The following is a 14,910-nucleotide window of genomic DNA, read 5'->3' as shown; positions in this document are numbered from 1 at the left end:
AGAATACGGACTAGTCATCAATATCATGGCTACAGCGCTGGCCTCACAGCTGGCCCAGATTCGCGCCAAGTCTACCAATCCACTCGACCTCAAAGCTCAAAAGAAAGCACATTCGCGGTCCCTTCTCTACGAACCTGGTGTCGCCGCAACCCAGGACTTCGATTCGTTGTACCAGATATGCTACGAGGGCTTCCAGGAACTCTGCCTTTTGGACTCGAGGTTCGCCGGCTTTGCCAATAATCTTTTCAGCGAACAGAGCAAGCAGGAAGAGCGAACGCAGATGACTGCTGCCCAAAACCAACAGCTTGATGTTGTCCTTGAGGAGTTCTTACATCTAGTCGGGAGTAAGCTGCTATTGAAACCGGCTCTTAAAGCGGTGGAATGGCTCGTCAGGCGATTCAGGTCAGTCACGGGCCGCCTTTTGTCTGCCTCAACTTCTTCGACCTGACGAACTTTCTAACTAGGGTTCACCAAAATAACACTATGTGCCTGGTACTCGCCTTTCTGCCATTCCACAACGCTCCGGTATTCCCTACGATGCTCTCACTCATACCCGAAGATTTATCACCCACTCTCAGGTTTCTCCACCCCTACGTTCAAGCCCTTGCAAAGCCACCGCGTCACGCAATCGTACATGCTGCATCCACCAACCGCCAATTCTTCACCGCTATGAGTGCTTTCGTACTTGATTCCGGTCACTTAGGTTTCCAAAATCCCACCTTGGTATCATTCTGGGCGTCAGTTGCTACTGAAGCTGTGGCTGCGATGCTTGACCAGGGTCGCTCCGCTAGACGCGAGGCACAGAAGCAAAACCAAGAAGACATCGTTCGTTTCTTGTTACCTGTCCTTAACGATGGTCTCTCTGTTGATAATGTGCCGGACCTTCGGATGGGATGCTACATGATTCTAACGATCTTAGCCTCCAAAGCTAGCCTAGATGATGGTGTACTATCTGTAATGATGGAAGCGATCACGTCCGACTGGTCCCAGACTTCCCATGCAGGACTGATATGCTTGGGTGTTTTGGCTGAGCAAAAGCGAACAGCCGGTCTACCAGGCAAAACCTTCGAAGCGGTCATCGCGCTCGAACGCCTTGATGACGACCTTTTGACACTCAATAAGCAGTACAAGATTGACAAGCTTGTTCTAGGTGTCGCGCTTGGTATTATTTCAAGACTTAGAAAAGCTCGAGACACAAGCGGGCTGCGGCTTTTGAGAACCTTGATGGAAGCCAATGTTATGAGTGATGCTTCCATCAAGGCTGTGGTCAAATCAGTAATCTATGAAGCTCAGACGACGGCGCCAAATCCGAATCCAAAGTTCGATGTGCAAGGGTCGTTGGCAGACCTTGTTCTTCTTATGTGCGATTCGAAAGATGTTGGGGCTGTCATACACAGCACCATGGAAGAGTCAAACTTTGACTTGAAATATCTGGAAAACAGACTCCGACGGGTAAATTATAGCAAAGAGAGCACACCTGAGCAGCTTACTGAAGATGTGGACATGGAGAATGCAGAAAGACAAATGACGACAGGCGACTTCGAGACTGTAATGAGCCGAATCCCAACACGGACAGCCTATGAGATATCTTTTCTGTCACACTCAGACTCCTACGTCTATGGCAGCCTGGCTCACGCTTTTCTCTCGATCTACACTTCTACAATGAACCTAGAAAGATTTTCTAATCTACCGGTCCTTCGGAAGTCCCTAGGAATGACTGAGCCTCTTTTCCTTTCATTCTTTGTCCGAATATGGTGCGGCCATTGCTCAGCAACAGCGAGAACAGCAGCGATCCGGACTGTGGTGGAATACCTCAGGAAGGAAACTCTTACAGCTGATGTGCAGATGTTATTGCCGTACATACTGTACGCGCTGGCTGATACGTCTCCCAGCGTTCGCCGCGCAGCCGCAGAACTTGTCTTGGTCCTAGCGCCTGCTTATAAGAAAACGGCTGACAAGGAAAATAAAAGTACCAATCGACCAATATTGGGCCAGCAGCAAATTTATGGTCAGGGCGGTGAGACTCAAGCAGTGACATGGCTTTCTAATAAAGAGACCGACAGCATCTTGGACCTAATGGTTCCAAATCTCGAAGAATGCATGCTTGATGAAAGCCACGTATCTCAGCTCCTTTCAGATAACCTCAACGGCCCAAAGCACAGCAAAGGTTCCAACATTACGCAAAGGGAATTGAAGAAGCCTCTACGACTAGCTTTGCTCAGCAGTATCTGTAGTCATGTTGTCAATACACCGCTATACGCCGTCAAATCTCGCCTACTTCAGATGCTAAATCAGGTGCCCAAGGTGGGCAGCACTTCCCGTACGAAGTTATTGCTTCCTTTGCTATTAAACACTTTGAAACAAGGTCAACACGATTTTGAACGTATCTGCGACGAGGAGCAGCTTGTATCATCGCAGCTACTGGACAGACTGGTCAGCATCGTTATACCAGGCGATCGTGATGGTATTCAAACCTTGAAGTCTATCATCGAGCCTCTGAATAACCTAAACTTCCCAAGTCTAAGAGCCGCAGCATTGCGCCGCCTACAGATCACTTGGGAATTCATCAAAATCGATCTCCAATCCTCGTTGGCAAAAGCTTTGTTTGAGTCAGCTGTTGGCAATGTAGAAGCTGGGGCAAATGGCAACCAAGAGGCTGAGTCTATGGAAACGTTACGGACATTGCCACTTTCTACTGCTACACTCCGATCCTTCGTAGAGAATGTGCCTTCGATTCTGCCTGCTTTACAGGACGGGGCCCCAGTGTTGAAGCGCAAGCGGACAAGTCACGGCCATTCGAATGATGCTGGCGCCCTCGATGAACGCAATCTCGCATCTGCCATCCGGCAAATTACATTTGTCCTTGAGTTAGTAGGAGATGCCAAAACTGAACGCCATCCTGAACTCTTAGGAGGTCTCTCCAAGATCATGTGTGACTTACAACAGTCTCGAAGCCATCCAGCAACAGCCACAGGCTATCTTCAAGTGCTGGCTATTGAAGGCATGCTTGCCATCGTAAAAAGAGCCGAGGTACGTATTCGGTAATGCCACGCTTCAAAGGAAGTCTACTAGGGACGCTGACTTGCGGCAGGCCCCAACAGGCTTGCAGATTGACCATGCATCGGTTCGATCCGACGTTCTCATTGACTGCATCAGGACTACCACAAATTCTCAAGTGCGCAATTCTGCTTTACTGCTAGTGTCAGCTCTCGCAAAGTTTAACCCAGAATTGATTTTGCACAGCATTATGCCTATTTTTACATTCATGGGTGCCAACGTCCTGCGTCAGGATGATGATTTCTCGGCATATGTGGTAAAGCAGGTGAGCGTGTTGGGACCATGATGTATTATTGAACTCGGAGCTGACGAAGGTGCAGACCATGGAATCAGTTATCCCATCTCTGGTACAGTCACTACACAAACGAAAATATGGCCCACTTGTGGGTGTCTCCGAGCTTTTACTGAGTTTTGCCGCTGCCTACGAGCATATACCAGCCCAGCGACGGCTCGATCTTTTTGTATCACTAGTGAACAAAGTTGGTGCTAGCGACTATCTTTTCGCTTTGACCGCAATCTTGTTGGACAAGTACCCGAGCGATAGAAGTGTAGTACAGTTCGCCACTGATCTTACCAGCCGCTACAGCGTGAAGACGCGCCTCCAGGTAAAGATCCTCCAAAAGCTGCATGTAGATGGCTCTGATGTCTTGCAGATGGTGAAACAATTTTTGGGCTTAATTGTAGATGCTCGGAAACCAAAGCCAACCTTTTCCAAGTCTTTACTGCAGCTCGATGACGTTGACAGAGCTGCTTCAAATTTACTTCCATTGACTCCTGCAATCCTCGGCGATGCGAACCTGATCTCCAAGGCGTCCAGAAGACTACGCGACGGCGGCGAGGATGCTGCAAAGATCCGCGCTCTGTTTACAAATATCCTCGAAGACACGTTCACTCTTTTGGAGCATTACAGAGGGAACAAGACATGTTGGTGGCCCAGGCGATACACTCAAACATTATCAATACTGACGATAGCATAGTGAATGTACTATGTATGCAACTTTTAGATGCATCCCTAAGATTACTACCTATATCGGAATTGATCGAAAGCATTCAAATTTTGCTTGCACGAACAGAGAACAACGTCAGTAGATGTGTCTAGTAATTGAGACCTTATAGCTTACCCGCTTCAGATCCGCCAACAGGTACTTCGATCATTCGGAGATCGTCTCAAGGACAAAAAGCTCGACTTGAAAGCATCGCAGGCCGCGTGTCTCGCGTTCCTCCCTCATCTCGCGTCCATCATTAGGGAGTCTGCAGACGTGTCTCTAAAACACACAGCTGTTGTTTGTATAGATGGTATCGCGGAAATGTTCGGCAAGAAGGACGTCGCTGCGATCGTTGCCAGTGCCAGAATCGTTGCCGGAGACGAATGCCTGAGGGCAAGCGAAAGCAGTCTCCGAACTATCTCTATCTTGTGTCTCGCGACAATTGTCGAAGTGTCAAGCGATAGCTTTATTTCGATCGTACCGCTCGCTCTTCCTAAGGCAATGGACAGCTTGGCGACCAGCATTGGCGAAGATACAGAAGATGGTGCCCTGCACAACGCAGTCTACTCATTTTTTGGCGCTCTCATCATTTACGTGCCATGGATGGTTACAAGCGCCGATATGGACTCTGTGCTGAAGCTATCATTTGAGTCAGCTAACGCTGGAATGAGTGAAGAGTGTAATCAAAGTCGCATTGAGGCTTTACGACTCATGTCTAAAAAGTTGGAAGCGAAGGACTGCTTGGCTGCTTTGGATAGAACTTTTACGATTGCAATGACTGAGGGACCGCTGGTAAGTCCAGAAGAGGGCTCTTGAATTTGGCTTCGTATACTAAATTTGAGGCAGGCTGTTAAGGAGCATCTTGAAATCTTGCGTCTCACAATCGACCGTCAGCCCAAATCGATGATTGTTCAGCACTCAGAGACGTTGGGTGGCTTGTTTCTAAGAATTTTTGACTTACGGAGAATCCAGCTGTCACCACTTACTGGCTGTAGTTATGACATGGGGGAGATTCAAGTAGTCGAAGACGCCGTCAACGAAACCGCAATCTCTATGGTCTACAAACTCAATGACGCAACGTTTAGACCTATGTTTTCGCGAATGCTAGAATGGACCACCTGTCCAACATCAAAGAAAGACATGAAAGCTATGATTCATAGGCAGACAAGCTGGTACACTTTCCTTCTCAAGTTCTTTGGCACTCTCAAGGTATGTTCGCGGAATACGACTCGAGACAGCGGTTGCTGATCATGATACTCAAGTCCATCGTCACCAGCTACGCAGCTTTCATCATAGACGACGCCGTAGAGATACTTAAGGATATCTCCCTGAATGACGAAGACTCATTACTTCTATGGCGACAGGTCATACTTACTCTCCAAAGCACCTTCGAGCACGACCAAGACGGTAAAATTCTTTCTCTGCGTTCGCATATACTGAAAGCTGACCGTCCAGGTTTCTACCAAACCCCCTCCCATTTCGCATCGATTTCGGCCGCGCTCCTGGGCCAGCTTGACAACGCCCAAAAAGCTCCCCTTGTCCTTGAGCTGATTCCTGCGATCACTGAGCTGGCGATCGCCACGGATTCCGCCACCCACCATAAGGAGATGAACGCTACTATATTGAAATGCATGAGGTCGGATAGAGCAGCGGTCCGTTTAGCCGCTATTCAGAGTGAGCGAGCCTTGACGGAGAGGCTAGGAGAGGAGTGGCTAGCATTACTGCCAGAGATGCTACCTTTCATCAGTGAGGCATTGGAGGATGATGATGAGGCGGTGGAGAAAGAGGTACAGAGGTGGGTAGTGGGGATCGAAGGGATACTAGGGGAGAGTCTCGATCCAATGCTGCAGTAAAAAGCACCTACCAGGAAGTGAGCACCGGGACTTCCTTTGAATAAGTGTCCAGAGTAATCGGTAAGGACCATCTCAGCGACACGTTAAATCGTCTTGGGATGGTCCCTTAATTAAACATTGTACAAATATGAGTGTCACCTGTCCTAAGCAGCTTGCCAGGCATCTTTTACACAGATCAAATCTCTTCCACTCTCCTCGTGTATCTGTTATCTGTCTGGCTCATTAACAGCGGCTGTCGCGACCCGTTATTGGCTTTATACACGATACGACATTGCCATGAAGAAGGCCGCTAGCCAATTGCTAAGGCCTCAAGCGGGTGAGAAATCAACATGAACACGCACAACAGCGTTTCACAGGGACTCTATCCGGGTATCATTGCGCCTCAATTCTTACAGCATTCAAAGACTCTCGCTCTCCCACGATCTTCTCTCTCACGTCTCCTTCGCATGACCCCAATCATTTTCCCATTCGTCTGGCCGGAAGAATTCGGCCTCTCCAAAACCTCCCACGTCAATCATCTCGCTCTCCTTCAGCTCAAATAATTCGAGTACGGGCTTCTTCCTCGTCTTGGGCACTGCGATGGGCCTCAATTGATCCAAGTTTGGCATTCGTGTATGGCTGAATGGGGGGTAGGGACGAGGAGAGACGGGCTGCGATTCCACATCCAGCTCGTCATCTTCGTCCTCGCGACGGCGTTTGTGGTTGCTCACCACGGGCACAGTGACTATGGGTCGAAGGGAATCGGAGGATGCTTTCGATTCTTGACTTGACAGAAACCCCCAGTCATCGCTATCAAACTGCAAGGGCGGGAGATCTTCTTCGGAGGGGGCTGGCTGCGTATTGTGACCACCGATCTTGAGGATCCCGCAATATGGCACCAGGCCGGTGAAGCCGCGCGATGGGGTGACGCTGTTGCGCTCCGGCGTAAGATTATTATAGGCACTGGGAACGCCGCAAGATAACTTCCGCTGCGTCTGATATCCCTCCGGAACGGATTTTCGAACACGCATTCCAACGTTCAGCAAAGAGGATTGTATGGTGTTGGGGAGGGCAAAGCTTGGTGTGTGCACTTGGGTGCCGGGTGTTGGGGCACTGTCGCGGGTAGGGTGGCCAAAATACGAGCTGATGCTAGGCTGGAAGGGACGCTTGAAGGAGCGTTTTGTGGTCGACATGGTGTCGATGTTGTACTCCGTACGGAGTATAGTGATTGCACCTTGCGGCCGATAATTTAAGGGATTGGAGCCTGCGTTGGTGGTTGCGGTGGCTGGTAGTGATGGTAGGAACGCGTTCTCCCACCACTAGCGTGTCAAAGGAGTTAAAGTGCTCTTTTGAGACGAGAAGGATAAAGTAGGTAGAGAGTCGAAAGAGCCTCGAGACCCTGCTAATTTTCAAATACATGCTCGTTCCACTGCCTCATCCGTTTGGAAATGATGTACTTTTGTCTATTTTCGATCGCAGAATATCCGGCCATTCCATTCGTACCCCCACTTTTGCTGGGCTTCTCAATGGTATCTCGCTCAGCTTTCAGCAAAGCCACATCGCCCGCCGTTGCTCTCCATGACCCAGCGTTGGTTTCTGCGCATCCGTATGCAACAAGTCAATGGCCGCCGACAACCAATCCAGCGCCAAAGCTAATACCCACAGAAGCAAATATGAACGCACACTATCACAATTATGCGCGTTATCGTTGTGCCCATTCGACAACCTCCAATGCACACATCACTAGCACCAGAGTCGATGGCAGAATCCAAACCACGTAGCTCTGGAATAAAAGCCTTGACATTGCCCCCATGTAGACATTGTTGATCTGGCAGATCTGCGCCAATTGCAGTGCGCTGGGCGCTCCGGTGATCAAAAAGCAAACAATCACGAATATTGGGTCATCCAGTATGCTGACGGGTACGTACTTTGCGGTCACCGCCAGTAGAGGAGCCATGATGATGAATGGTAGCAGCATGCGGCTGATAATGGAGGCGATGAGAAGCTTCGTCTCTTCTTTCTCATCTTCTCTAGTATGGCTTGGATCTGCTGGGAGTGTATTGCGCGCTAGATTTCCGCCAAGCACGACCAAGATCAATGGGACGGCTACTCCTCCACTTTGCCGTATGGCACTTGTCACAGAATTCTTAAAAAAGGTGCCGTTCGCAAAGAAGAATCTTTGTAGATCCGGAATGGAGGCCACAACGATTGCTACCAGCATAGCCCATAGAGGTGGGTTCATGAACGACCAGACTCCGAGCAAGAATCTTCCAACCGCGGTTGCAATCTTGGTCGTGCCCCTTTGCAATGGACCTGGCAAGGCCCCGAAAGCTGACCCGGAGGTCTTTGAAATGAAACGAGAAAATGTACAAGTGGCTTTCTTCATTGCCGTTCGACATCGCATTGGAATCCCTTTCAGACCTTGTGGGACATCTCCGTCGATCGGATCAGCTTTTGACCATTCTGAAGGGAAAGACATCATCCGTCCTGCAGGTTTTATGTTACCGTTGGCTGGGGTTGGCAAAAGGTCAGGGTCTGGTCCAGACTTGCTTAGACCGCCACTCGAGCATGCTGTGGAGAATGAAGAGGTATGTTGCCGATGCGTCTCCGGCGTCTGCTGTCCTGACCTGAATTCGGATCCGTATTGGGAGCCGCTTGCATTTCCCATGCCAGCCTTTCGGCTTTCGACCCTGGTATCATCAGAGCCGCTGACGTCCTGCTCATCTCCTTCTCCATCAGTCGATGATCCCCTCATGAGAGGCTCGCTTTCCCCCAATTCTGCCTCCCCCGTCTCAAGGCGCGAGTTGGCGTTCTCAGCAGTACCCTTGACCTTCTCCGCTGGCGCAAGCAGGACGTTGTAGCCCCAGCTCCATCTGACTAATTGTCCAAGCTGTTGAAAGATCAACAAGTACAGTATGCCGCGGGCCGCAACTTCGTCATCGTTGTCCCCAGGCACATTGTTCCAATGTAGTCCCTTAATAGTCTGTGAGAGCGATAAGACCAAGGAAATTGGCAGCGAATTGGAATTGCCAAAGACCTAACACGCGCTTAGCAACATTGACGTAGACGAAGAGCCGGATGAAGTACCCCCATGGCGATCACAAAGTTGCGAGGCCTCTTCGAAAAACCAAACGCCTTTGATACAGCGATGGAACAGAGGTATGAAATGAGTGTTTGAACTATAAAAATGAGGGGAATAATGGCAAGGTCCGCAAGTTTGTCTGTTGTAAGTTGGGAGGCTAGCTTGGTGAAGACTATAACAACAGTTAGACCTGGATGGCACAGCGGGGAGCTGACGCATACTGAGGCATGGGGTAAAGACGGTGACGTTGAGGTTGGCAGCAAACTTCTGCATCTCTGCCGTGAACATGCCCTGGCGGGCTATAATATAGCCGGGCAAGCTGACACAAACCACCTCCAAGACCGCTTCGAAGACAAGCATAGTGAGACGAGGTAGCGCGGGATGTGAGGAGTGCGGAGGAAGTGGAGTTGCCATTCCAGAAGACAACTGGGCTTGGTTCATTGCGGGCTGAGACGGCATGCCGGGGACCGCGGGGATGTTGAGATTCGAGAACGAGGTTGCCATGAAATTGGCATTGTGGAAGGCATTGGGGGAGGTGAAGAAAGGCATGGTATGACGATTTGGCTATCACACAGACTTGAGAGAGTTTACTGCCGCGCTTGCTCTTTCCAACTCGGAAGAAGAAACAACGGCTCACACCTCACGTACAGGATCTGGAGGTTATCATAACAGGCAGAATATTTGAAGGAACCTGGGTTGAAGGGTGATCTAGAGAGAAAGCTGAAGAGCGAATATTTATCTGCATGCAATGGATGTATCAAAAGAAAAGGGAGACAGAATTCGTCACCATCGTTGTGGCCTGGGAATGGGGCAAAGAGATGATCCGAAAATCTCATCACGCTAAAATACTCGTAGTCCCGTCTAGATGTACGTAGCGCCCTTGAGGCTGGGAAAGCAAAAATGCATCTCAAGAACCAGGCAAGAACCAGGCACAGCTGGCTGGTTACTACGATAACACTTCCAGTCCTTCTCCAATGTTTGCAGACAAGTAGAATACAGGGAATATAGGCGCAGAGAGTCAGGCATAGTGGTTTGGAGTCAGGTCCTTGTGATTATTCCTATGATTAACCCAAAGTCTCCTGCGGGAGCCTACGCAAGTATCGACGCATGCCGAGACGAGCGCTTTCTCTACATTGTGGTGTGAAGTTGGTGATGCAAAGGATAAAAGAAAAGAAGATGCATAAGATTAGAGATTAGAGTACAGAATTGTGATCAAGACTGAATTTCATCATCGGCCTCTCGGGAGTCAAGCGGAGCTTCAGCCACGATTCACTTCGTTTACTACCACCACTACCATTAGTAACCCATCTTAAATAACAATACTCCTCCTAGAGTATTTTTCATAACATCGACTTTCTTAACCTCCATGCTTGACAAACATCCTCAACGCCTATCACCTTCCTTTTTCGACTCAGTATAATCCATTTTCATATTATGACCTGATTGCCCGTTGCCCTAATTGATTCTCATCTCTCTCATCCTCTACTCAACCCTTCCGTTGCCGCCATGAGCTCCTCAATTCCTCCAGAACCAAATCTTCCTTCCCGCTCACTGCCTTCTGAAAATTCCGCAACGCAAGTGGAAGACTTTGCACAGTCCTCTCCAAACCCTCAAGCTCCACGTCTGCCTTCGTTGCGCAATGCGAGTGATACCCGGTCAGCCGCCAATATGACCGCCTCCTCCACCCCTCTGGGAACTCTCAACGCCGCTCGAAGGCCCACCCTTCCCCAGAGTGCCCTAGGTTCCTCTCGTGGTAGTCAGCTTCCTCAAGACATGCAGGCGAAGATGAAGGCCTTCCATTTGTCAAGACAGGGCGCGCCTCCGCCCGTGAATCCACGCATGCCACCAAACGTCGGAGCTCAGTCCGTCTCTACGACCCAAATACCAACATCTGCCGGACCCATTCCAAGTGGGTCAATGGGCGGAAATATGGCACCTTCTGGTATCGCAAGTCCCAGTGGGCCACTCATCGGTGCACCTGGGGGGCATAGACTTCCCCCTGGTCGACCACAAGCGCCCAACTTCAACTCGGCGCCCGCTGTTCCTGGCCTGAAAACGAATCCTAAAATGGGTGGCTTGGCAGCAAAACGAGGTCTCAACAAAGGGATGAAATTATCTGATGCCTCGGGACCGCAACTGCCTTTAGGGGGACCTGCCGGCACGGCGCCTGCCTCGGATGCCGCCACGGGAAAATGCCAAGGCCCGGGTCAAGGCTCTGGTGGTGACTCGCTATTTAGCAAGTACTCGGAATATGTGGACACCAAAACTGGGACTCTGAAATTCAAGGGCAAAGCTACAATACATGGCAAAGGTATTGACTTTTCAAGCGGCACGAGCTTCAACATCTCGCTGGACGAGGTCGACAACTTGGAAGAGCTAGGGAAAGGAAATTATGGGACCGTCTACAGAGTACGCCACAGCCGACCTCAGCTGCGCCGTCCAGGCCAAGGTCTAAGTGGCAATCGACCTCTGCCGTCGATGGCAGCGAGTTCGATGATCGCAAACAAGCATGACGATACGTCCAATGGGAACTTGTCCAAATCGGCGACTCCTGGCAATACGACAGGTATCGTGATGGCTATGAAGGAGATTCGGTTGGAGCTAGACGAGGCCAAGTTTGCCGCCATTATCATGGAATTAGATATACTGCATCGATGCATATCGCCATTTATTGTGGATTTCTACGGGGCCTTCTTCCAAGAAGGCGCTGTCTATATATGTATGGAATACATGGACGGCGGATCGATTGATAAGCTGTACGGAGACGGTGTGCCAGAAGGCGTTCTTCGGAAGATTACAATGTCTACGGTCATGGGTCTCAAGTCGTTGAAGGAAGACCACAATATCATCCACCGCGATGTGAAACCAACTAATATTCTAGTCAATACCAGGGGCCAAGTCAAGATCTGTGACTTCGGCGTTAGTGGAAACCTGGTTGCGAGCATTGCAAAGACAAACATTGGCTGTCAAAGCTATATGGCGCCCGAACGAATTTCAGGCGGAGGTGTCGCGCAAGCTGGCGCGAATCCAGGCGGGGGGACTTACAGTGTACAAAGCGATATTTGGAGTCTTGGTTTGACCATCATCGAATGCGCGTTGGGACAGTATCCATACCCACCTGAGACATATGACAATATTTTCAGTCAATTGAGTGTAAGTTAGATGACCTCGCCGCCGAGAAGTAGAACAATCTGACAAGCCTAGGCTATTGTGGATGGCGAGCCGCCCGACCTGCCAACTGATAAATTCTCGGAAGCCGCCAGGGACTTCGTCAGGAGAACACTAAACAAGATACCCAAACTCCGTCCGAATTATGCAACTCTTTTGCAGCATCCTTGGTTAGCACCCCTTCTGAAACCACCAACTATCTCGGAGGAAGATGAAGACCTTGTGGATGAGGAGGTCGCTCAGGAGGCCGTGGCCCCGGGCGCTTTCGACAGGGAGGTCGCGCAATGGGTTTCAAGTGCTATGGAGCGGAAACGAAACGGAACGATGGGCAAGAAAGCTAAACCGGCTCTCCATGCTGCGCCGTTGGATGCTGTCCCGAGCCCGTTACCCGATGCCACATATGACTGAGCAAACAATCAGCTGCAACGCAGACTCGAAGCCTTGACCTTTGCGTCGTATCATCTCGTCCAGCTCTTCTACACAGCCTAGCAAAGCTATACTGAATAATCACTTGAGCCTACCAAGGGACGAATGACATTGATTTTACGTGACCTTCTGGGACATTGAGAGCGTATTTGATTCGAATGGCTTCGATCATGGGAGAGCCCTGGTTTCAAATGCACTCTGTTGGGTGGCATTTAGATGAGCCTTCGGTGCTTATGATTATTACAAAGATGTTTGTGCATGCTGATCGGAGACCTCATTTGATGGGCAGCTTTCTCGTCCTAGTGCCAACGCTCAAAGCGTTTGAACATCGGGGACGCAGAAAGTTAAAATTCGGCCTGCAGCTATAGAGCTATCATATATAATGCCTCGTGTTGTCCCAGATCTTGCAACCAGTCAGTCGCCCTCGCCACTTCAAGCAAGCAGAATGCTCTTATAGGTTCCAGCATGCAAGAAACGAACACTTGTACGATACGGTGGTGTACACAATGGGGCAAGTCATGGATGGAATTGTGCAATCATAAGATGTTATGATGGCCACGTCCAAACAGCGCGTGGACGAACCAGTCATATATCATCATAGATAACAGCCCCACCTTCTTCCTTCTTGCCCAAAAAGTAGCGGCAATAGTTGGGCCACAATTCCTGTTATTCATTGGCACGTTTCCTAATCTTGCGTCTTATCGTCTTCTCTGCAATGCGGATATAATAACTCGCTCGTTTGTGGATGGATGTTTAGATCTTCAACGATAGGGAGATTTAGCAACATTTTTCATAACATTTTCTATAATGTTTTTAACGCGGGAGAAGCCCTATTCCTCGGCCGCTAACTTAATAGAGTATTACCTCGAGCTAAGTATAATACTTATTATTAATAGTACTTAGTTTCATAAGAAAACGCGAAATACTAGAAATGCGAAATTTTTTAATTCGATAAGTTCGATTTAATACTTAAATATCTACTTCTTATTAAAATTCTATAATAACTTCGTATAATAAGAATAATAAATTCTAATTCTTTCTTACTATTAAGACTTCTATATCGAAGAATTTAATTTATTATTTTTTAAATCTTATCGATCTATTACTTCGTAAAAATTATATATCTCTTCTATTACTTTTATTACTTCTATCTTATTATTATTATTATAATAAAGTCTATAATAAAGTCTTCGAAATATCGAATACTATTTAAATATATATATCGCTAGAATAAAAATAGATTATATTTAAATTTAAGATAGAAATATATATTATATTAAAATATAGACGACGATTATAATATTATAGTATTAACTATTATAAAAAAAATTATAATAATAGATTATTAATATAAGTAATAGTATTAATAGCTATAATAATAGTAGTTATCTAAGTTAATTTTATCGAATTTAAGAATTTCGTATTTTCTAATATTTCGCGTTTTCTTATAAAATTAAATATTCGAATTTCTAATAATATTTAAAGTTCTAATAATCTTCGATCTTAAATTCTTAATCTTAAATAACTAATATTATCGCGAATATATATTAATTTATTTTTATTTATATTTTATTAAAATACGCTTAATTAGAGTTATAATAAATATTTAAAAAATAAAATAATAAGATCTTAAGATATAATAGCTATATTTATATTATTTATAAAGAAGTTATCTTACTTAATAGCGTTAAGAGAACTTATTTATTAATCTATCTAAATCTTCTAGAAATCTATTATAAATTATACTTAATAAATATATTTAATAGAAGTTAATAGTTAATAGCTTAATATAACTTAGTAATTAAACGAGTTTAAACTTATAAATTAAATTTATAATCTATTTTTTTTAATTAGAGCTATCGAGTAAATTTAATAAGTAAACTTTAATAAGCGATATTTAAATTCTTTAACTTTAAATAATTATAAAACTAAGTTTCTAAATTATTTAAATTATTAAAATACTTAAATTATACTCTAAAATTTAAAAAAGAAATAAAAAGATTTTAATAGAGAATAAAAAGATTATTCTAAAATTAAATAATATATATATATTTTTTATTTAGAGCTGTCGAGCGAACTTTAATAAGCGAACTTTAATAAGCGATATTTGAATTTCTTACGCTTTAATAATTATAAGACTAAATTTTAAAAAAATTCATTATTAAAAAGCGTAAAAAATTTTTTATTTAATATAAAAAAAAATTTTATTTATAAAAAAAAAAATTTTTTTTTTTTTTTTTTTTTTTATTTTTTTTTTTTTTTTTTTTTTTTTTTTTTTTTTTTTTTAATTTTTTTTTTTTTTTATAAAAAAATTTTTTTTTTTTTTTTATAAAAAATATTTTTTTTTAAAAATTATTTT

General features: G+C 46.1%; 4 protein-coding genes across 4 annotated transcripts; 2 read left to right on the top strand and 2 right to left on the bottom strand.

Annotated features, from left to right (window-relative positions):
• Positions 1–25: 25 nt before the first annotated feature.
• On the top strand, positions 26–5,896 carry HO173_003492 (uncharacterized protein; the record flags this gene model as incomplete). Its single annotated transcript, XM_037305417.1, has 9 exons — positions 26–402; positions 465–3,030; positions 3,092–3,322; positions 3,378–3,981; positions 4,035–4,138; positions 4,188–4,835; positions 4,890–5,252; positions 5,306–5,450; positions 5,499–5,896. The coding sequence occupies 9 exons, from the start codon at positions 26–28 to the stop codon at positions 5,894–5,896; spliced, it is 5,436 nt and encodes a 1,811-aa protein (XP_037167825.1).
• Positions 5,897–6,327: 431 nt separating this feature from the next.
• On the bottom strand, positions 6,328–7,068 carry HO173_003491 (uncharacterized protein; the record flags this gene model as incomplete). The annotated part of the gene is made up of 1 exon (XM_037305416.1): positions 6,328–7,068. One exon carries the CDS (start codon positions 7,066–7,068, stop codon positions 6,328–6,330), a length of 741 nt encoding a protein of 246 aa, XP_037167824.1.
• Positions 7,069–7,577: 509 nt separating this feature from the next.
• On the bottom strand, positions 7,578–9,506 carry HO173_003490 (uncharacterized protein; the record flags this gene model as incomplete). The annotated part of the gene is made up of 3 exons (XM_037305415.1): positions 7,578–8,912; positions 8,963–9,129; positions 9,179–9,506. 3 exons carry the CDS (start codon positions 9,504–9,506, stop codon positions 7,578–7,580), a joined length of 1,830 nt encoding a protein of 609 aa, XP_037167823.1.
• A 957-nt stretch (positions 9,507–10,463) lies between these two features.
• Positions 10,464–12,533, top strand: HO173_003489 (uncharacterized protein; the record flags this gene model as incomplete). Its single annotated transcript, XM_037305414.1, has 2 exons — positions 10,464–12,110; positions 12,162–12,533. The coding sequence occupies 2 exons, from the start codon at positions 10,464–10,466 to the stop codon at positions 12,531–12,533; spliced, it is 2,019 nt and encodes a 672-aa protein (XP_037167822.1).
• Between the last annotated feature and the right edge of the window lie 2,377 nt (positions 12,534–14,910).

Source organism: Letharia columbiana, assembly GCF_014066305.1.
Source record: "Letharia columbiana isolate WasteWater2 chromosome Unknown Sc0000008_s0, whole genome shotgun sequence".
NCBI classification, from domain to species: domain Eukaryota; kingdom Fungi; phylum Ascomycota; class Lecanoromycetes; order Lecanorales; family Parmeliaceae; genus Letharia; species Letharia columbiana.
Note: the sequence above shows the minus strand (reverse complement) of the source record. Positions and strands in the feature narration are given on the sequence as shown.